Source organism: Nicotiana tabacum, chromosome 3, assembly GCF_000715075.1.
Source record: "Nicotiana tabacum cultivar K326 chromosome 3, ASM71507v2, whole genome shotgun sequence".
NCBI classification, from domain to species: Eukaryota; Viridiplantae; Streptophyta; class Magnoliopsida; order Solanales; family Solanaceae; genus Nicotiana; species Nicotiana tabacum.
The window spans coordinates 178,182,909-178,205,808 of NC_134082.1; the positions used below are offsets into that span (position 1 = coordinate 178,182,909).

The 22,900-nt window shown below is 36.1% G+C and overlaps 2 protein-coding genes across 5 annotated transcripts; one reads left to right on the forward strand and one right to left on the reverse strand.

Annotated features, from left to right (window-relative positions):
- Positions 1 to 9,576: 9,576 nt before the first annotated feature.
- On the forward strand, positions 9,577 to 13,253 carry LOC107810742 (transcription elongation factor 1 homolog). 2 transcript variants are annotated; one of them, XM_016635554.2, is made up of 6 exons: positions 9,577 to 9,769; positions 9,863 to 9,899; positions 11,351 to 11,474; positions 12,113 to 12,183; positions 12,886 to 12,907; positions 12,999 to 13,253. In XM_016635554.2, exons 3-6 carry the CDS (start codon positions 11,362 to 11,364, stop codon positions 13,060 to 13,062), a joined length of 270 nt encoding a protein of 89 aa, XP_016491040.1. In that variant the 5' UTR covers positions 9,577 to 9,769; positions 9,863 to 9,899; positions 11,351 to 11,361; the 3' UTR covers positions 13,063 to 13,253. The 2 variants fall into 2 exon arrangements, with proteins under 2 accessions (XP_016491040.1, XP_075106362.1); XM_075250261.1 differs by having other exon boundaries at positions 9,753 to 9,899.
- Positions 13,254 to 14,438: 1,185 nt separating this feature from the next.
- Positions 14,439 to 19,772, reverse strand: LOC107810741 (transcription factor VOZ1). Of its 3 annotated transcripts, none has more exons than XM_016635552.2 (5): positions 19,636 to 19,772; positions 18,789 to 19,056; positions 18,242 to 18,373; positions 15,289 to 15,802; positions 14,439 to 15,170 (listed from the first exon to the last, which is right to left on the reverse strand). In XM_016635552.2, the coding sequence occupies exons 2-5, from the start codon at positions 19,014 to 19,016 to the stop codon at positions 14,614 to 14,616; spliced, it is 1,431 nt and encodes a 476-aa protein (XP_016491038.1). In that variant the 5' UTR covers positions 19,017 to 19,056; positions 19,636 to 19,772; the 3' UTR covers positions 14,439 to 14,613. The 3 variants fall into 3 exon arrangements, with proteins under 3 accessions (XP_016491038.1, XP_016491039.1, XP_075106363.1); XM_016635553.2 differs by lacking the exon at positions 19,636 to 19,772 and adding an exon at positions 19,398 to 19,535; XM_075250262.1 differs by lacking the exon at positions 19,636 to 19,772 and adding an exon at positions 19,287 to 19,415.
- Positions 19,773 to 22,900: the final 3,128 nt, after the last annotated feature.

Sequence of the window (22,900 nt, forward strand, 5' to 3'; positions counted from 1 at the left end):
ATACCCCTCAAGATGTACCCTCGTTCCTAAATGGATATCCAATTCCCAAGAGGGTCTAATGATATTCATGGCAATTTAGGTTCAAATGGTGCCTTTGAACGAATTGGTTTAAAGCAAGTGGTTAAAACTACTGAAGAAACACTTACGGTAGATAGTGACCATGCTACTTTTAGGTTGTTATCTGAAAATGATCTAGCCCCTTATAGGGATTCACATAGATTTTTGCATATAGGCTTAATACAAGTTGCCTTCAAGCCACTAACTCTAAGAGGCTTACCTGAGAGCTTTATAGCAGCACTCAGAGATGGCAGAAACCAGAACTGGAAAAAGTCTCTAATAGGGACTGTGCAAACCAGTTTGGCCTATGGCCCTGTTTATTTTAATGCCTATCCTAATTTGTAAATTTCTCTTAATGATGAGAATTCTTTGAATGCTTTAATACTCAGCATCAAATTACATGGTTATGACTATTTGCCCGGTACAGAAGTTATATGCATCTGTTACAAAATTCATTTCAAACCATTATACACTTTAAATCCTATGTGTAGAATAATGGATATGAAGAATGAAACTATTCTTATAGAAACCAACTTTGGTAAATCCAAAGTAACGACCAGAAGACTTATTAAATGGGATGAAATTGATTTCCCAAGAGAATGGGTCATAGAAGAAGTGGTTGCTCCGCGAAACACTGGTAATACTGAGGTTACAGAAATAGAACAAACCTCAGATGGTACTGTTAAGATCAGGTTCAATGAACCCGAACAAACTGATAATATCAGTTTATCATCTAGATTAACTAGATCTAATTCCTCTTATATTTCTCCAATTGATTATGTGGTAGATTTTCCATCTAGAGCTTCCACATCACAAATTAGAGAAAACAATAGAATCAATGAAGTAAGCATTAGTAGTGATAATATTGTTAAGATCGATAATAACTCAGATCTTGAACCTACGGTATCCGAAATGGATTTTTAAATGGTTTTAAAAAATGACTGAAAACCAAATTGATTTTAGTCCGGGTTCACAGGCAAGAAAAATGATTTTAGAAGAATTTCTAAAACTCAGATGGGCAGTCTTCAGAAAATGGTTTCATGAAAATATGTCTCCTGAATTGATACAATTTTTTAGACATGACTTTTATATAGACATTAGCAAGAAAAATAAGATTATTGCTTTTGTTCCTTGGTTTATGTCCAAGCATGTCTATAACTATGTTTCTGTGTTAGAAAGAGATTATACGCTCACTAATGGTAATAATGTAAATTCTATCTTTCCACCCCAGCAATCTTTTCATATAGGGGAAAAAGATAAAATCATTTACTGTACTGCTTTTTCAAAAATATTTGAAAATGATGTTGCTACAATAACTGCCAAGAATTTGAATACCATGCTTACCCAAAATAATTATACTAATATGTATGTGAGTATTCTGGGTGAACAGGTCATTAAGATTCATGAGAAGTTGGATAAGCTTATAGCTGATGTCCAAAAAAGTCAACAGAGGGATACCAAAGGTAAAGAAAAGATCGCTACCACTAGTATCCAACCACCTCCTGAGGTAAAAGACTTTAAATTAAAGAGTCTTGATGACATTGAGGAACTTCTTAATAAGAAGTTTGGAGAATTTAGAGCCAGTCCTCTAAGTTTAGAGCATGCATCTTCTAGCGGAACAAAAGTAGATGACGAGATTAATAAAATCTCTGAAAGATATGCTCGAAAACCATACCAAAGAATGTTTTACTACCCAAGACCTACGCCTCAAGATGTCCTGATAGAGGAACAGGGTAATGACCACTACCACCAGGGTTATAGTGGGTCAGATATCTATGAATGGAACATAGATGGTCTTGCCTAAAGGCAAATCTATACAATAGTACATAGAATGCTTATGTACAGTACTATCTGTAAAGTTAATAAAAATACAGATAGGGCAATTGCAGAAATGATTATTGCCGGATTTACTGGTCAACTGAAAGGTTGGTGGGATAATTATCTCACCCATGATCAGCGCTTTCAAATAATGAATGCAACCAAAACTGAAGATGATAAGACAGTTCAAAACTCAGTCTATTCTTTAGTCATGAATATCATTGAACACTTTTCTGGAAGATGGTCTGATAATAGTGAGACCATTAGGACAATGCTCCAGAATTTGAGATGTAAAACACTCACATCTTTTAGATGGTATAAAGATGTATTCTTATCCAGAGTGATGGAATTACCAAAGAGTAATAGTACTCATTGGAAATCTAAATTTATAGATGGACTCCCTCCCTTATTTGCTGAAAGGATTCGTAAGGTCCTTAGAGGCACAGGAATGAGTATCGATTATAATAGTTACTCATATGGGAAACTATTCAGTGTATGCACTCAGAAAGGTTTAGCTCTGTGTAATGAGATCAAGCTAAACCAGCAAATTAAGAAACACCGTCTTACGGAGAGACAACAATTGGGTGAATTCTGTGAACAATTTGCCATTGATATACCTTCTAAGAGGAAGAAATCCCATAAAAAGGATTTTAAGAAACGAAAGGGTTCGCCGGAGAAAAGGAGAGATAAGACCCTTCGTAGAAAGGCTTTTCATAAAGACAGAAAGGGTTATGTTAAATCTAAGAACCCTCAGGCCTGTTACAAATGCGGTAGAGTAGGCCATTATGCAAAAGATTGCAAGATTAAGGATAAGATTAAGGAGCTGGATTTGGATGATACTATCAAAGATTCTTTATATAAGATTCTTCTAAATTCTTCTCCAGAAATATCTGACACTGATGAAGATGATTCTTCAACCAGTGACGACCTAAGAGTCTTTCATGAAGAAAGTTATACTTCATCTTCTGAAGATGAGCAACAATCCCGTAATAAGGGACAATGCTCGAATCATTGCTGTAATACTGATGATGAACTCTTTAATATTTATAACCATTTTAGAGATTTAAAAATCAATGTTATTTCTAATGACAATCTTATTGATCTTTTAAGGGTTATTAAAGACCCTGAAATAAGGTCTCAGCTTATAGATAAGCTTCCTACAAGTTCAGAAGTGGGAACAGAGAAGGAAGAAATTCCATCTCAAAAAGGACCTTACACCATGTCTGAAATAAGAAAAATGGTGAAAAACAAATCTCAGCCTGAAAGGCTAGCCACTGTCCAAGATTTAAGTATTGAGATCAATCATCTCAAGAAAGAAATCTCGGAATTAAAAGCTTCAAATGTGGCTTTAGATGAAAGAATTTTCAAATTAGAAAATTCTAATTGCTGAGCTAGATAATATTGCTAGTTCTTCTGAGGAAAGAACTGCTAATACTTTACTAGCAGCAATGGATTTTCCTGAAAATGAATTTTTAGAAAAATTACAATATTTTATCACCCAAAAGTTTTTAATAAAAATAACTCTTTTAATTGATTATAATTTTAAAAAAGAGTTTATTGCTTTATTTGATAGTGGAACAGATTTGAATTGCGTGAAAGAAGGGGTAATACCCTCTAGATACTTTCATAAAACCACTCATCGCTTGAAAAATGCTAGTGGTGGTGCTATGGGAATTTCATATAAATTGCCTAGGGCTTATATTTGCCAACAAGATGTTTGTATACCAGAAAGCTTTGTTTTGGTAAAAGATATTGAACGTGATGTTATACTTGGTGTCCCATTTTTTATAAAATTAATGCCCGTTTTTATATTGGGATACAAAAAGCTTGACAGGTACTTATAATAGTAAAAGTATCAGTTTTGAGTTTATAACTGAGCCAGCTCAAAGATTTTTGAATGAAATTATATCTAATAATATCTCTTCAAAAGTCAGTCAAATTGAATTTCTGAAGCATGAGATTTGTTCTATTACTATAGAACAGGATCTACAAAATCCTAAGCTAGTAGGAAAAATTAATTTCCTTAAAAATCAATTTACTGCTTCTATTTGTGGTGACCATCCGAATCAATTTTGGAGTAGAAAGAAGCATATTATAAGTCTTCCCTATGAAGAAGACTTTTCAGAGGGAAATATCCCCACCAAGGCTCGACCCTGTCAAATGAACTCCGATTACTTGGAGTTATGCAAAAAGGAAATTGATTCCTTAAGGCAGAAGGGTTTAATTAGACCCTCAAAGTCCAAATGGTCTTGCACTGCTTTTTATGTTAATAAGCATGCGGAACAGGAACGAGGAGTTCCGAGATTAGTTATTAATTATAAACCCCTTAATAAGGTTTTGAAATGGATTAGATATCATATTCCTAATAAGAAGGATTTACTTGATAGATTACATGATGCCATTATATTTTCAAAATTTGATTTAAAATCAGGTTATTGGCAAATCCAGATATCTGAATCAGACAGGTATAAAAGTGCTTTCAATGTGCCAATGGGTCAATATGAATGAAATGTTATGCCCTTTGGTTTGAAAAATGCACCTTCAGAATTTCAAAAAATTATGAATGATATTTTTCTTTCTTATACGGATTTCATAATTGTCTATATTGATGACATTCTTATATTTTCAAAAAATATAGAATCTCATTTTAAACATCCTGATCTGCTTAAAAAGATTATTATACAAAATGGTTTAGTCATATCAAAACCGAAAATGATGATTTTCCAAACTTCTATTAGATTTTTGGGTCATAACATTGAGAAGGGTAGGATCATCCTCATTAATAGAAGTATTGAATTTGCATCCAAATTCCGCGATATTATTACTGATAAAACTCAGCTTCAAAGGTTTTTAGGAAGCTTAAATTATATTTCCTCTTTTATAAAGGACCTTGCAAAAGACACTGCTCTTCTTTATGAAAGATTAAAGAAGAACCCCAAAGCATGGGCTGACAGTCATACTGAAGCAGTCAAGAGAATTAAGCAGAAGGTTAATAACCTCCCTTGTTTAACTCTCACCAATTCTACTTGGGCAAAAGTTGTGGAAACTGATGCCTCAGATATTGGTTATGGAGGAATACTGAAACAATGTTCCCCTGTAGATAAACAGAAATACCTTGTTCAATTTTATTCTGGTAAATGGAATAACTCCCAGAGAAATTATGCAACTGTAGCTAAAGAAATTCTTGCTATTGTTAAATGTGTGATGAAATTTCAGACTGACTTATATAATCAGAAATTTATTGTTAAAACTGATTGCCAGGCAGCTAGTTTATCTTTAATAAGGATTTCAAACATGATGTATCCAAACAAATGTTTGCAAGGTGGAAAGCTTTATTAGCCTCTTTTGATTTTGAGATCATTTACAAAAAAAGGTCTGATAATACCCTTCCTGATTTGCTTACAAGAGAATATCTGAACTCATAGTTCTTTATTGGACTTTACAGATTATGAGGGCAATATACAAACCTCCTCGAGGAAGGGGGAGAGGAAGGACTTCTGAAAACAGAAGCAATAATATTCTTTCCCAAATGGGAAGCCAACAGCTGATTGCTGCTAATTTAGCAGAAGGTAATACCAATCATCCTTTATATAAGGAATTCATGGATTTTATACAATCCAAGAAAGGTGAGGGTACATCATCTAACGTACCAACCTATTCCTCAGTAATAACAGAGGAAATCAATGAAAACCTTGAGGTTTATAACCGAAAGGATACAAAAGAGTTAATAATTCTTTTGGAGCAATCCGACCTTAAATGGAAGGATAACCCATGGCAATTAATGGCTAGATATTTGGATACAGCGTCATACGCTACTCCTGCTTATAAATACAGGATGCACTATGAGATAATACTCTCAACAACAGGATCAGCTGAAATTCAGCATTTTTATCCTGCGAATACCAAGAAAACTTATAGTTTTTCAAAGATTATTATCAAGAAGGTTATACCTGCAGAGGAATGGGGCATGAATACCCTTAAAGATCGGGAGTATACTCATCCTGATCAAAAAGTCTCTGTTAAATTTAACTATTGGGACTATATTGAAAGTTTTAATAAAACCTTCCTTTATGAGAATCCTAATAGGAGACACTCATGGTTTATTAAATTATGTTCTCATATGAACAGCCAACAAATTCCGAATTGGTTTTTTAAATGGTGGAAATCATATGGTCCATCATTAGAAATACTTCCCCGTCTTTTTAAGAGTTTATATACTCAATGGGAAGATATATCTCCCAAGATTATTTCGTTACAAAAAGATAATATCTTTTTTGATAGAATTGCCGCTATGTATTTCTTTATAGAATTTTCGATCCCTTGGATCATGAAATGGGATGTAGAAACTGGTTATACTAGTGAAGGAATTCCTTGTCTCCAGAGAATTGTTTATAACAAGTTTTGGACAAAACTGGTCCAAACAAACCAGCAGGGTAAATTATTTGGTGAAGAATTGATCCAACAGATTAATGACAAAATAGATGAATATGTTAAACAAGAAAGGGTAGATACCAATGAAGGAGAAATCAGTCCTTTCCAACAAGTCACCAAAAGACTCCAAATGAAAAAGGGAGCCATGTCTAAAAAGGAAATTCTTGCTTCATACTTCGAAGAAATAAAGAAGGATCTTGCGAAGAATTTCGAGGCAAAAATAAGGGATGATATATCCATGACCTCACTAGCAACTACTTCAGATGAAGAAGGATGTGTAGCAGGAGAAGCTCAAAGCACTGCAAACACAGAGGTAAATTTAGAAGAAATTGAGGACTTCCTTGCAAAATTGAAGGAAACCGCAGAAGAATCTTCTACAAAGAAAAATGACAAAGGAAAAGAAAAGATATGAAGAAGGCCCCATATAATAAATTATTGGGGTAATAAAAACAAACAACTTTAATAAAGGGTCCCTCCATTATTGAAGGGAATCTGCTTTTATAAAGCAATTTGTCCGTTTGTAATTATTCAATTTTATCTTTTTATCTGGTCGGCCACACCTGTAATTATTTTGTCGGCAAATTGTTACTTTCTAGTTTTGTTTGTTAGTAGGTTGATCGATTATATAAGGATCATTTTTCATTCTTTAGAGGCAGGCTTTAGCTAACATCAGCTATGTCTTCTTTCTAGCTTTCTCTCCCTTGTAAAATCTTTCTTGTAATATTTTCAACGTTTCAAATAAAATCCAGAAAAGGTCACTTGGCCAGAAAGAGGGGTCTCAGGTATGTTACTGATCTTCTTCCCTTCACCCCCCCCCCCCTCCCCCAATCTTGAATTACTGTTAGCCTAAATGACAGGCTAAACAGGTAAGTGTTAGACTTGGTTCTCGATGGTTATTTACTATTCATATCAATGGTAGTTAGGAGTCTACTGTATCAAACCCGATGGGGTTTTGGGTTAAAGACTATATAGACCAGGCAGTTACTAATCTCAACAGTAAACCTTGGTTAGTCCCAAGCTAACCGGTGGTGCTCGTTAACCCGTTTAGGCAGAAGGCCATTGAAGGGTTGTGGAGAGCACCGTGGTTTAAGGTTTCCTTAAAGATTAGTGGCTAGGCCAGGACTGGTGTCTTTGTAATCCAATTCCTGAACCTTATTCGGAAGCGATCCGGTATCCCCTTGGTATCAGAGCCCGATGGGGTTTTGGGTTAAAGACTATATAGACCAGGCAGTTACTAATCTCAACAGTAAACCTTGGTTAGTCCCAAGCTAACAGGTGGTGCTCGTTAACCCGTTTAGGCAGAAGGCCATTGAAGGGTTGTGGAGAACACCGTGGTTTAAGGTTTCCTTAGAGATTAGTGGCTAGGCCACTGGTGTCTTTGTAATCCAATTCCTGAACCTTATTCGGAAGCGATCCGGTATCCCCTTGGTATCAGAGCCCGATGGGGTTTTGGGTTAAAGATTATATAGACCAGGCAGTTACTAATAAATAAGTATATGATGTGTCTTAAATCATTTATACCTAAAAAAAAAATTAAACACTTTTGGTTAAATAAGATTTCTTTTGCTAATACAGTAAAGCTTATTCACTTACTTTTTATATTCTATGTTAAAATACAGTAGTATGACGTCGCGTTAGATATGAAAAACAACAAATTTAAAATATTATAACAAGACACTTTAAATTTCGCAGATGATTCATAATCAATATGAAGACAACTCACTCTAGATTACGATAAATGCTTCTCATAGAGTTACATCACTTAAACAATGTTCATTAAGCACATGATGTTGAAGAAACATCTAAAATAACATAAAACCTTTTTATGGCTATTTACTTTTGTAGTTGATGTAATTATAGTGTGCTAACACATATCGTCTCTAAAAAATGTGAAATAGCAAAACTCAATTATTAGAATAAAATATTTCAAAATCCATGGTCAAGATTCATGATTATGAAACGTAAATTCTACCTCCTTTTTAAGGAAAAAAAATTAAGATATCTAATTTCATGCTTAAAAGAGAAAGAACAATGAAAACTAAATCTCGTGAAAGACTCTCCTCAATGTTATTAAATTATAAATTTTTGTGGGGTAAACCTAACTCTTTTTTCTTCGAAAGCAATGTTCTTCATAGAATTAGATTGGTTAAATTTGATGCATGCATTAGGCATTTAGGCAAAAAGTATAAATGTTTTCCCAGAAATAAGAAAACGCAAAAGGCCAAAGAAAAAAGTTTTGATTGATGAGCCGCGAGCCGGTCTTAACGAGAGTATGGAGGTTTGAAGATAAGCTCTTGAGTCTAAGGGTTTCAAGCTGAGCAAGACGAAGACGGAATACCTGGAATGCAAGTTCAGCGCCGAGCCGAGGGAAGTCGACGTGGATGTGAGGCTTCAATTACAGGTCATCCCAAGCAGAAACAGCTTTAAGTACCTTGGGTCGGTTATCCAGGGGGAAGGGGAGATCGACGAAGATGTCACACATCGTATTGGGGTAGGATGGATGAAGTGGAGGTTAGCATCTGGAGTCCTGTGTGATAAGAGACTGCCACCGATTCTCAAAGGTAAGTTCTATAAAAGCGGTGGTTAGACCGGCGATGATGTATGGGGCTGAGTGTTGGTCTGTTAAGAACTCGCATATCCAGAAGATGAAAGTAGCAGAAATGAGGATGTTGAGGTGGATGTGCGGGCATACTAGGATGGATAGGATTAGGAATGATGATATTCGGGAGAAGGTGCACGTAGCTCTCATTGATGACAAGATGCAGGAAGCGAGACTCAGATGGTTCGGGCATGTTAAGAGGAGAAGCCCAGATGTTACAGTAAGGAGGTGTGAGCGGCTAGTTGTGGAGGGACGAGAAGAGGTAGAGGGCGGCCTAAGAAGTATTGGAGAGAGGTGATTAGACATGATATGGCGAGACTTCAGATTTTCGAGGACATGACACTTGATAGGAAGTTGTGGAGGTCGAGTAATAAGGTTGTAGGTTAGGAGGTAGTTGAGTCTTGCCTTACTAATACCTCTGTGAGACTAGTCTGGTAAGGTTTTTGTCTAAGATAGCTAGTGGCAATGTTGTGTTTTACTATTTTTCAGTGCATGCCTATTTACTAGCTATCGGTTTTGCTTTACATCTTTCTTCTAGATTTCATATTATTCCTATTTTTTTATGATTTCTGTGGTAATACTAATATTGTCTATATTTATCTTTTTGTTCTTTTGAATCGGGGGTCTTTCGGAAATAGCCTTTTTATCCCTTGGGATAGGGTAAGGTGTACGTACACACTATTCGCCTCGCCTCAGACCTAGGGAGATTTCATTCGGTCCGTTGTTGTTGTTGTAAAAGGGCAAAGAAAAAGAAAAAAAAAAGGTTATCCAATCTGATTTTTCAATAAATGTTCTTTCGACAGACATAAATTGATACGTAGTGATTTTCAGTTGTCGGCTTTTCTGAGTCAAGGAACCGAGTCGGTGAGTTCCCTATTTTTCTGTCTACAGCACCGAATATCTCATCATATAATCATCTATTGAGTTTCCGGTACAACTTCAATCGTTATTTTGCAGATTACATAAGGCGACCTCAATCTCTGTTCTTCATCAGGTATCTCTCTCTTTCTACGGTAAAAATAAAGAAATTTTGTTAATATCCCGTGATTATGCTTTAGCAATTTTCCAAAATCATGTCTTTTTATTTCTAGCGGCTGGTGCTTCATATGAATCACTTGTTGAAAAAAAGGAAGGAAAATAGTTTTTCAGCTGAGCTCTAGGGTTTTGGCTTTTGGGATATTTTGTAAATTTTTTGTTTTGTTTTGTTTTGTGGATCTTTATGAAATTTTGTTGTTATTTTGAATTTACCTTCATCCGAGAAATGAGTTTTCCCGGAGAATCTGTTAACCTTTTTTCTTTTTTATCATGTTAGAGGTTTTTTTTTTTTTTTTTTTTACTTTTCAACTTGGTTGTGTTCCAAAATATGCTTATTATCTGGTCTAAGCTTATTTAATGTGCACTTGAACATGGCTTCAGAATTTGAGGTTGTTGTACTTTTTCGAATGCCTTGGTGTAAGGAAATTTTCTAAAGTTTCATGTCTTTTAAGGTCTAGTGTACCTTTTTTTTGGACTGAGATTACTAGAGCAAGTTTTTTGCTTAAAATTAGATACTAAATTTTGTGATCTTGCATGATGCTGCATGTCTGCTTCTTCAGCTTTGAAGCCCATATCTAATGGATCATTTGAGGGGCATTTACTGCTTAGGATCCTTATTAACATTTGATTGATGCGTCATCACTTGGCTGTTTTCAAATTTAAACAGGTGGACAGAAGGGTCTGGTCTTAAAGGTGGAACAAGTATATCCGAATCAATGGTTTTTAAAGTGAAAAGTGCAATAAAATGACAAGGTCAATGGGGGCTTGAAGCGAAAAGCTAGAAGTGAAACATCGCTTCTTTAAAGTGAAACACACAATATAAAAAATATCATCCATATATAAATGTAGTACTATAATAACCACATTTCAACATCTAATATACAACAATTCTGATATTAATCCAACCCCTCAAAGTTGAGATTCAAAGAATCGACAGTTTCTCATTGAGATCTCTTTGCACGTCATTATTTGAAGCGCACATTTTTTCGAAGGACGTAGACTTCACCCATTAATATCACTGTCCTGAACATGATAGGATCACTTCTTGTGGAACTGAACTCTGAGTGTGTGTGTGTGTGTGAGAGAGAGAGAGAGAGAGAGTTTGGGGGGGGGGGGGGGACAGAGAGAGAGTATGTGTTTACGGCATGCAAATGTGTTTTCTTAATTCTTCTTGGTTAAATATCTGGCTTCCTTTGCGAACTAATCAATGCTATGTCAAATTAACATAGTTCTTCTCTGATTCTATCTTGGTGCGATGAACCAAAGTAACTCAAATATTGATGGTTATTCTTTACAAAATTTGAACCAATTAATATAGGGTGCAGAAGAGCTATAAATGTCACACTCCCCATTAATAATTTGCTTTGTCTTCTTTTAGCTGATTTGCATTTCTAAATTTGTGCCCGGCAGTTGCTTGAGCTATGGGCAAGAGGAAGTCAAAATCAAAGCCGCCTCCAAAGAAGAGAATGGACAAACTTGACACTGTCTTCAGCTGTCCTTTCTGTAGCCATGGCACCAGCGTTGAATGTCGCATGTAAATTAATTGCTTTTGCATTTCTATGTCCAAGTCATTTTTCTGCATAGCCATGGGCTAGATTGGGTTATTCCCTTCTCACAAACAACAACTACACCTCAGTCCCAAACAGGTTGGGGTTGGCGGCTATTCCTTCTCACCTGCACACCATTTTAGACACTTCTTCTGTGGGTATAGATGGAAGGATATTTAGTTGTGATTCAATACCCATACGTGTTACCACATACATTGACTTTCTCCTATGAGTGATTGTGCTGATGATTCTGTGCACATCTAAATACCCCTTGGAAATAGTGCACTCTCTGGAGGCTGTTAGATGTGGATGATAACTCCTAAGTTAGGCTAAAAGGATGGTCTGCAGAAAGATTAACACAGGAAAACATAAACCTGTCCTTTCCGCCAGCCAAAATAGCAGAAGAAGAGTTCTGAGAGGAATAAGCCGCATTTTCCTTTTTGGTTCGGATGAATAAGCTCTGTTATACTTCTCTGTTCCAAATAGCAGTTTCTAGTTCCGCACATGTCATGTGTTAATAGATTTTACTCATTAACAAAAGCTTGTAATAATTTTTTTTTTCTCATTTTTTGTTGGCCGTTTATATGATGTGCCAATGCTGAAGTTTGCACTTGCTGGTTTTCAGTGATATGAAAAACTTGATTGGGGAGGCAACATGCAGGATTTGTCAAGAGAGCTTCAGCACCACTGTTACGGGTACATCTAGATATTTGGTTTCTAATTTATCTATTTGTTTTTCACTGCATTGCATTCATTTCAGAAAATATGGTGCAATTATTTTGACAACGTAAAATATTTGAGGACTAACTAAAAGAGATGGAAAAGAAACTAGAGATGTTTCTTTTTATGTTCTACACCAGCTTTTTATGCATCAAATCAATATTATGTTCAATTATAGTTCTCTAGATGATCTGCCTTCTGTAAGATAATGAGTACAATTTGTGTCCCAAGGGTTTTGGTCTAGTGGTAAGAGTGCAGCGCATGATGTGTGGGTTAGGTATACATCATGGGTTCGATTCTTGCCACAGACGAGAACATGGTATCTTAATGCGGAAGGGTAGTGCCTGGCCCCATTAACCTCCGAGCTTCCAACCGTTCGCCATTGGCCATCAGGGATTTTTCGGTTATCCAGAAAAAAGTACAATCTGCATTCACTTCTTTCAAGTTTGCTTAGCACATTTTCATGTCCTTGGCCTGCATACCGGTAGCAGATAGAGGCGTGTTACAAATCTAAAATAAATGATAAAGTGTCCTCTCGTACAGCATAAGCTTTTAGATGATTCGGTTTCATTCTTCAAGGGATTAGCTTCTTAAGAATTGAACATTTGAACACTTGATGGATCCCTCGAAATGGACTTTATTGTTTGGCTAACAGTTTCTTACTTTTTTATCCTGCAGCACTGACAGAGCCTATTGATATGTAAGTTCATCTAGCATTGCTATGTGCCTTTATTTCCTCCCTTTGTGCCCCCGCCCTCCCTCTCTCATATCTCTTTGTTGAAAACTCACAGATATAGTGAATGGATTGACGAGTGTGAAAGAGTCAACAACCTCGAAGACGATGATGGTTCTTAGGTTCTAGTGACAATCTGCTTAGTTGTGTAGACAGTAGCCTGCTGCCTTTAGTTTGATGTCAGTTCTGGTGATACTCCTATGTTTCACTACTTCAGTTGTACCAAAACTTATGAAAGCCTCTTGGTTCGATAAATAAGCTCTATGTGACAGGTTTTCTTTGTTCAAATAGATGCAATTACTATCGTGTATTATATCCTGAATGGTCTATTATATAGCTCGTGTGAGGTCGAATCTAAACGCATAATCAAGTAGGTTTCCGCTTAGGTGAATAGTACCCAAAGCATGCAGATAATCAACAGCTTAAATGTGCTATAAAATGCTTGTATACAGCTTTGCTTGGGCTGTGTGCCGTGACTGATAGGCATCCGGTAGTGGCCTCGCTTTTCACTGAATGAACCATGGGACACTAGGTTCAAATGAGCAATACAATGTGATTTTTCAGTATGTCTTCAGTATGCGTGCGGGTGGAAGGTAGGAGATATCGGGTGGATTAATAGAGTGTACACAAGTTGGTTCAGACATCACTGATTGTAAAAAAAAAAAGAAAAAAAAATGTGCTCAAGGTGATAGTTTATAGTTAGTGTCCGCAGCATAAGTGATATAGCGATGTGAAGCTCGAAAATTTTTGGGTGGACAGCTTTTCATCTTGTATAGCAACTCCAAGATGCATTGCTTGAATTGACTGGAGTTCTAAGAATTTCTAATATGAAGTGCTTGAGGTTTGCAATTATGCATAGTTTTCGACAAATTGAATTTCACATAAACTATGATAAATAAAGTTAATTTAATTAAGAGAAACACCTCCGTTACGTAACCAACAGTAGACTTTGAAGTGAAGAATTCGTTAATCATCATTTGATAAGCTACCAAAGTATAAATATAGAAGAAAGCAGGCGTTTACTGAACTTATTTTAATATTATATCCTCTATCAGTATCATACAGTCGAGTAGAAACCCCTCTTATGTCTAAGGCCAGTTACCGCCGGATCTTTCTACGATAGTCGTCCTTTATAATAACTAAAAGGCAAGTGTTCCTTCTTTTTTTTTTGAAGTGAAAAAATAATTTTTAACTTTTGATGGGTATCGTTAATCCTGGTCAAAGAATTTGCTCTAACCGTTAGTTATTATGGATTTTCTTAGTATTAACATGGTAAATGTAAGTTGTTATCGTAAATTTAATTTGTTAAATGGTTGCAAACATGTTCGTTTTAAATTTGTTCTCTTTTAATTTTTTATTTTTTTTTGCTTGAGTCTAGAAAATCAGTTTTATAAATGACAATTATAAGTTTTAGTTCTCTGCTCTAAGTTTGGTTGACAGAGCATAACCGTAAAGGCTAATACCGAAGTTACCGAATCGCACAACCAAAATCGAAAAGTGGAAAACCAACCATACCGAATTTATTTTGGTATGGGGTATAACATTTTCAAAATCACCAAGGATTATCAAACCGAATCTTTCAAAACCGTACCAAACCGACCTATAGACACCCCTATGTATAATACACAGACAAAAAGACTCTTATTTTAAAAGCATCCAAGTAGTTATCCAATCTACGTTACGTAGTAGCCACCTAAATTATCAACGAGATAGTCAGGAAAAGGTGCACCGGTCCCATAATTAAGCCCTTCACTAGCTGGAACAATTAGATTTGGAACAGCATGCATGTTAACAGCAACATCCTTTGAGTTAGCTTTTGCTCTACCTTTAACAGAGCGCTTGTTCTCCGAAGGAAATTCAGCAGTGAGTCTTCCCATTTGTTTTTGCAAATCAGCAACTGATTCCTTCGTTACTTTCCCTTTTGGACTCTTCTTCCCATCAACAAGTTTCAGCTCCAATCTGTACAGGGCACACGGATCATACTTGTTGATCTCATATTCATACAGATGCCATTCCAGATTTTTCATCGGCTGTGGATCCATATAGTAGGATCTCTTCAGCCCTCCGTATTCATTCATAACTTGTTTCCTAGACTCATGCCAACCCCGCCCGTTATAATCTGGCAGTGACCTCTGCTTTCTGTTTCCGCTTTCAAATGCTCTTCGAGGCTTATCAAAGAAAAGCCATTCCCTGATTGTTTCACCTTCAACAACTTTAAGGTCAAAGAGCTCTGCAGAAGCATAAGCAAACGAATCGATATCAGATTTTACAAGTAAAATAAAAGAGGAATAAACTGAATTGGTATATGACACACAGCAATCAGAAATACAGTGTCTTAGCACACTAACCTGGTGCATTCCAAGGGGATTTTGCAGTGGCAGCACCTTCACACTCCGGAATACCAACATCCTTCCCCTGTGATTTTGCACTTAGCGCTTGGAAAAGCAAATTATCCTTTAAGCCAATACCCATCGGTCTAACAACTGGAGGTGTTCCAGGATAGCCTTCATTAGGTGCAAGAGAAGCATGATAGTCACTGCAGTAGTCATGAGACTTCTGACACCAATCTGACCCCATCGCAGGTCGCGGACAATCCCAAAGTGAACATTTAGGACCCAGGAAAGCAGAGGGTGGAGGGCTAATATGAACAGGAGGCAACACATCCTCTAGACAAAGATTTAAAGCATCAAATCCGGGGAAGTACTGATCAAAGTCTTGCTGCAGATCAAAAGAATTGTAATCTTGTTGTGTTGCAATGCCTAGGTTGTTAATCCCTGCATTATTGACCACTAAAGGCATACTTTTGCACTGATCAACCAACTGGTAACCTTGCTCCTGCAGCACTGGAGTTACATTGAAACCCTGCAGAAAAAACATCGCTTAAGTCGTGAGGATTCAATGATAAACTTAGTGCAAGTGTAAACCGATAAAAGAAAAAAAGATTGCAAGAAAAACTATCTGAAAAAGGAGAGCCAAGAGGTTTCTTAAAGGGGTGACATTCTAAGAGGATGAAAAGAAAGGAAGACTGCAAACTGATGATCAAATTGAAACAAGTAAAAGTTCAACAAAATGGTCAGCCATGAGACACACCAGATTATGAAGACAAAATTTGGAGGAAAACGTCTTCAAGTTCAAGATATCAAGCTAGCTATATAAAAAGAACAAAGTGCTTATTAGTCAAGTTCACTATCTTGAAACTTTTAAACAAAAGGCGAGGAATAAGAAACAGCTAACTGCTGGTGGGAATTAAATTATTAAACATATGCAAAAGAGAGAACTTTGTTTATGTGAACTTCGCAAAGCATTACTGGTCACAGCGGGATAAAGGAAGAACACTGTGATAGGTTAAACAATAATATAAACTAGTCTAGTTATGATGATCCTTCAAATACTGAATCCTTAATAGTCAATAGAGCAGAATAGATACAAAGGATTCATAATGGTGAGCCTAACTAATTTGGTGAAACATAGTTGAATTGTTGATTGATATGTAACGAGGGACTAGGGGAGGACTCTGGATAATGTTCATATTTTTCAAAAGTTTAAGGTACTTCCAAAGCACTTTCTGGGATAATTTCCTTAGACAGATCTCCACCATCAACCACGCCCTCACCAACAAGTCTCACATGGTAATATAATTTTCAGTTCTGTGGTTTAAAAATATTATTTCAAAGCATCTGCTGATCTGTTCCTATTACGTAGGCAAATGTAAGACAACCACAATCAGGCCTGGAACTCTCAAAGCGAGTCCAAGGAAAAATTGAACATCCAAATGACAGCAAGTTGGTTTGAACTTTGAACCAATATCAAGAAAGGATCCATGCATTCAACAAAGATCCAAGTGTTATCTAAACACAAAACAAATAGCAAAATCGTGAGTGAAAGACCAAATCATAGTTCAGAACCTACAAGCTTCCAGGGAAAAGTAGATCAATGAAATTAATAAAGGCAATATTACAGAAACTTTATACAGCAATATCCAACAGAAGATTCAATTTACAAAAAGAAGAAAAACATGTTTCGGATATACCAAAGTAATGGCATGCCTACTTGATGAGATCAAAAGAGCTATAAATGTAATCAAATTCAACACAATGGTGAACCAGGAGAGATGCAAACATATTCCAGATATCAAGTCCGTAGAAAAGTAGGTCAAAGAAACTAAAATAAAGGAGGAAATAACACAAAATTTTATAAAACAAAAATCCAACAGAAGATTCAAGTTACAAAAAAAGGAAGAAAAACATGTTCCAGATGAACCAAAATAATGGCATACCTGCTCTGTGAGATCGTAAGAGCTACAAATGTCATCAAAATTAAAACTATGGTCTAGCAGGACAGATACAAACATATTCCAGGTAAAGTGATCACAGAAGCTCTGAGGTGAACTACATACAGGAGTTATCTACGTAAAGGTTTGAAAAATGTTATACTCTTATAAAAAAGAACATGTCATACTCTTACTGATCAAGAAAACATGTCATACTCTTTGTCATTTATTTCACCTGCTTGCACTTCGGAGATCAAAAGAAACTCCTCTTTGACCATTAAGTTTTCAATTGGTCATTTATTATATTAAATTCTGGCATTTCGTGGTTACACATATTCTTATGTCATTAATCTATGCATTTCATTTTAAACACAAGAAATACATTCATAATGCATGAAACTAGACAAAGTTTGGACATGTTGTACTTTGTGATTTATTTGAGTTGCTTGCCATTTTTAGCCAGTAAAATAAACTCCTCTTGACCATTATGTTTTCAACTGTTGCTTTATTATTCCTAGTTCTCACATTTCAATGGTAGACCTTTTTTTCTTTTCTTAATTTATACATTTAATTTTAAAAGGGTTCATCAATGTGACAAAGTAGACAAAGAATATATCACCAGCAGACCAAACCGGGTCGTTCCCTGTGGTCCCTTATTCATAAAGGAATATGCTGTAGCCAACTAGGCAATTAGCTTAAAATAATAGTTGGCATCTGCAAAACTAGTCCAGTTTGGATCTGTTATCATTAACAACCAACGATATCAGTTCAGAAGCTTTTATGTTTTTCCATTTGCAGAGAAGGGTGGGTCAACTATCAAGTAAGCCGGGACACATAAAAGCAGAGACCGAGTCAAATATAAGGGAAACGAGAGCCTAGCAATTCACAAACTATAATGAAAGCAAAACTTCCTAAGATAAAATATCAACATCATTCTAAAATGGATTTCCAACAAGTTTCATTCTGTTAGAAATGATACCACTTAAGAGAGTCCATTACATGCACAAGCTTATTTCAAGGAACCTCATTACCTCTTGAAATGCAGCAACGTCATTTTTTTGAGCATCAGGCTCAGGCTTAGGTGCAGCTAATGCGCTGGTAGCGTCATCTTCCTCCTCACCAAGCAGCAGTCTATAGATATCTGATGAGACAAGGCTTCCTCCCTGCACTCCAAGCATCAAGAAGAACACTTACGACTAATATTTTCATGTGCATTAAACCTATACACCAAGACTTGAACATTGAAACATACTTAAACACTAGCGTATCCACGATTGCACACAATTACACCATCACGGACACAATTACACTTGAATCTCATAGAGATACAAGTCTGCACTAGTAATAGATCCAAGACTTTTGTAAGCATTTGCTCAAGATGCTTCAACCCAAAATAACATTACATCACAAACACAGACAAAGACAAACACAAGTGGACATGCAAATATCAAACTTTGATCCCATTAATAAAAGACTAATGTGAACCAGACAATATCAAAACATGGGCAATCGTGCATATCAAAGGAAACTAAAACCACTTGGCACACACCACTAAAGGGAATTAAAGTTGGTTCTTGCCTGCAATGAAGAAGCCGGGGAAGGCTCATTGAGCTCAGCCCTCCACTCACGAAGCATCTGGTGAACCTGCTCTTCAAGCACCCCAACATCATAAGTTCGACTCTCCTTCCTTGCAGATTGCAGGTTAGTGAACACGCCCTGCAGATCATCCACGCGGTTCTTCGCCTTGTCCTTGAAGAGCTGGTGCGACGCAGACTTGCCCGCACCGCTCTTCGAACCCTTCCCCATTCCAATCAAAGCAGAAGAAACAAACCCCTCAATCTTTCACCTGCAGAAAACCAACAAAAAAAACATCTTTAGCATAAATCACCATCTTTATATGTTCCATTCCACCATCAAGCACAACACGTAAGCTAAGCATAACCAACAAGATAACATTAGGGATTTTCGTGTTAGAAAAGCAATAAATAAGAAAATTCAACCTTTGCAGAATCAAAATTACGAAAAATAATCAAACATAAGCAACAACAACCAAAAGTAGCCCAATTTTAATCATACTAGCTACAACCAAAACTCTGGGAAATCCCAATCCCAAAAAAGGCACAATTTCCCAAGAAAAGGCTCGATTCGACAAAGCCACACGAAGTAAGGCGATCTTAAAGCACTTACAAAACCCTAATTATGAGGAATCAAAAGAGCAGTTGCAGCAGATCAATAACTAAAAAATTGTGAAGGGAATATATATAAAGCAAGGTTAAGAAAAAGGGAGAATAAAGCAAGGAAAAGAATAGACAACTACTCAGAAATTAGTCAATTGGAAAAAAGAAAAAGAAAAGAAAAAAGGGGAAATTGGTAAAGTAAAACAGGAAAACATTAGCAACAGGGAAGAATGAAGATGGATTCATACCAATTACCGGTGGGTCGGACTGCGGCCTCTGAGACAGTGAAAAGAGAGAATATGTGTAGGAACTGCCTTTTTGGGTTTTGATTTCGTGTCTGTGATTTTCTCTCTCTAATTCAATATCAATATATATATATATATATATTCAATATCAATATATATATATATAAAAATGAAAACTGCTTTACCAACCCCAACGCCCCCCTTAAAGAAAAGAAATACTATAAAAATGAAAAGAAATGTACGTGGCAAAAGCATGGGTGATTGAAGCTGTGGTTTCCTTACGTTGACTGTTTAACATAAGCTAAAAAAATTAAATCCCACAAAAAATTTGACTTTGATTGGTGCGTTGTACGATTTCATAAAGTCTGGAATTATATTTTTAAAATGGATAGTATATAGTTGGTTAGTTTTGAACAAAAAACTAAGCCTGAAAAATCGAAGCAAACAAGCAATTGTTATAAAATAAAGACTGTAAAGTAAAGACAAGTGTAAAGAGAAACTGTTATATTATTCGGATTCAAATTGATGTACATAATGAACTGAAATCTCTTCTATTTATAGAAGAAACGAAGCTGATGTGTAAGTTGCTACTATACTAGGTATAGATAATCTTCTACTGAGAACAATGTTTATCCATAACGGAGTACTGAAAGGATAAGCTTATTATACCCGAGATGGATAATCTTCTACCGGGGTAATGTTTATCCATAACTGAGTACTGAAAGGATAAGCTTATTATACCCGGTATAGATAATTTTCTATCGGGGGTAATGTTTATCCAAAACTGGGTACTGAAAGGATAAGCTTATTATACCCGGTATGGATAATCTTCTACCGGAGGTAATATTTATCTATAACCGGGTACCGAAGTGACAAGCTTCTTCAGGAATCTTATTTCCAATAGAGTACTAAATAGATAAACATATTTACGGGGAGTCCCATATGGATAAGCTTCTTCAAGAAGCTTATTTACAACGGAGTATTAAATGAACATCCATAATATAATATATTTGTAACACTCCCCCTTGGATGTTCATTAAAAGATAATGTGCCTCATTAAAACCTTACTAGGAAAAACCACATGGGAAAAAATCCCAGTGAAGGAAAAAGAGTACACATATTTAGTAAGATGCATTGCTAGGTGCCTCATTAAAAACCTTATAAGGAAAACCTCATGGGAAAAACCTTAGTAAGGGAAAAAGAGTGCATCGCGTATTTTACTCCCCCTGAAATATTTGAGTCTCCGCATTCCAATCTTGTATATCATCTTCTCAAAAGTTGAAGTTGGCAAAGATTTAGTGAATAAATTTGTTGGATTATCACTTGAACGGATTTGTTGCACATCATTGTCACCACTTTTCTGAAGATCGTATGTGTAGAATAATTTTGGTGAAATGTGCTTCGTTCTATCTCCTTTTATAAATCCTCCCTTCAATTGGGCTATGCATGCAGCATTGTCTTCGTATAAAATTGTGAGTCTTTTTTCACATTCCAAACCACATTTTTCTCGAATAAAATGAATTATTGATTTCAATCATACGCATTCCCTACTTGCTTCATGAATAGCTATTATCTCAGCGTGATTTGAAGAAGTAGCAATAATAGATTGCTTTGTGGAGCGTCATGATATGATAGTACCTCCATATGTAAATATGTAGCCGGTTTGAGATCGAGCTTTATGGGGATCAGATAAATAACTTGCATCTGCATAACCAACAAGGTCTGCACTATTTTTGTTAGCATAAAACAAACTCATATCAAGAGTTCCCTTTAAATATCTCAATATATGCTTAATCTCGTTCCAATGTCTCCGTGTAGGAGAAGAACTATATCTTGCTAGTAAATTAACAGAAAATATTATGTCAGGCCTTGTAGCATTAGCAAGATACATTAGTGCACCAGTTGCACTGAGATAGGGTACTTCGGGACCAAGGAGTTCCTCGTCCTCTTTTGGAGGTCGGAACAAATCCTTATTCACTTCAAGTGATCGAATAACTATTGGTGTACTCAATGGGTGCGCTTTGTCCATGTAAAAGCGTTTTAAGACCCTTTCTGTATAGGTAGATTGATGGATAAAGATCTCGTCTGCTAAATGTTCAATTTGCAGACCAAGACAAAGTTTTGTCTTTCCAAAATCTTTCTTCTCAAATTCTTTCTTAAGATATTCAATTGCCTTTTGGAGCTCTTCTGGAGTTCCAACAAGATTTATGTCATCAACATAAACAGCAAGTATAACAAATTCTGATGTCATTTTCTTTATAAAAATACATGGACAAATAACATCATTTATGTAACCTTCTTTCAGCAAATATTCACTAAGGCGATTATACCACATGCGCCCAGATTGTTTTAAACCGTACAAAGATCTTTGTAATCTGATTGAATACATTTCCTGAGATTTTGCTTCAGGCATTTTAAATCCTTCAGGGATTTTCATATAAATTTCATTATCAAGTAAACCGTACAGATAAGCTGTAACTACATCCATTAGATGTATTTCAAGCTTTTCATGTAGTGTTAAACTGATGAGATATCGAAATGCTATGGCATCCATAACAGGTGAATATGTTTCATCAAAATCGACTCCAGGTCGTTGTGAGAATCCTTATGCAACAAGGCGAGCTTAGTATCTTTCAACTTCATTTTTATCATTCCTTTTTCGCACAAAAATCCATTTATGACCAACTGGTTTTATACTAGCAGGTGTTTGGACTACTGATCCAAAGACCTCTCTTTTAGCAAGTGACTTCAACTCCGATTGAATTGACTCTTGCCATTTTGTCCAATCAGATCTTTGTCGACATTCTTCGACAAATCGAGGTTCAAGATCCTCACTATCTTGCATAATATTAAGTGCAACATTATATGCAAAAATATTATCCACCACTATTTCAGATCGATTTAAATTAATCCCATCACCGATCGAACTTATTAAAAGTTCCTCACTCACATAAGCTTCGGGTTCATTGATTTCTTCAGGAATCTCAAAACTAATCAGATTTTGGGTCTCTTCAGGAGATCCCTTCATAGTATCGTTTTGATCATTTGTCGATTTTCTTTTTCGAGGATTTCGATCCTTAGAACCCAAAGGCCTACCACGCTTTAGGCGTGCTTTAGGTTCACTATCTCTTATGCTAATAGATGGTCCTATTGGGACATCAATTCGGATAGGCACATTCTCTGTTGGGATATGTGACTTAGTTATCCTTTTCAAATCAGTAAATGCGTCTGGACCTCCTGATTACATATAGGGGTACAGGGATCAAAG

Bases quoted from the DNA above. Each gene is read 5' to 3' on its own strand.
- LOC107810742 (XM_016635554.2), top strand. From the start codon at position 11,362: ATGGGCAAGAGGAAGTCAAAATCAAAGCCGCCTCCAAAGAAGAGAATG. The intron at 11,475-12,112 runs GTAAATTAATTG...GCTGGTTTTCAG, and splicing joins ACCAGCGTTGAATGTCGCAT to TGATATGAAAAACTTGATTG. The intron at 12,184-12,885 runs GTACATCTAGAT...TTTATCCTGCAG, and splicing joins CTTCAGCACCACTGTTACGG to CACTGACAGAGCCTATTGAT.
- LOC107810741 (XM_016635552.2), bottom strand. From the start codon at position 19,016: ATGGGGAAGGGTTCGAAGAGCGGTGCGGGCAAGTCTGCGTCGCACCAG. The intron at 15,803-18,241 runs GTAATGAGGTTC...TTTTTTCTGCAG, and splicing joins ACGTTGCTGCATTTCAAGAG to GGTTTCAATGTAACTCCAGT. The intron at 15,171-15,288 runs GTTAGTGTGCTA...ATGCTTCTGCAG, and splicing joins ATCCCCTTGGAATGCACCAG to AGCTCTTTGACCTTAAAGTT.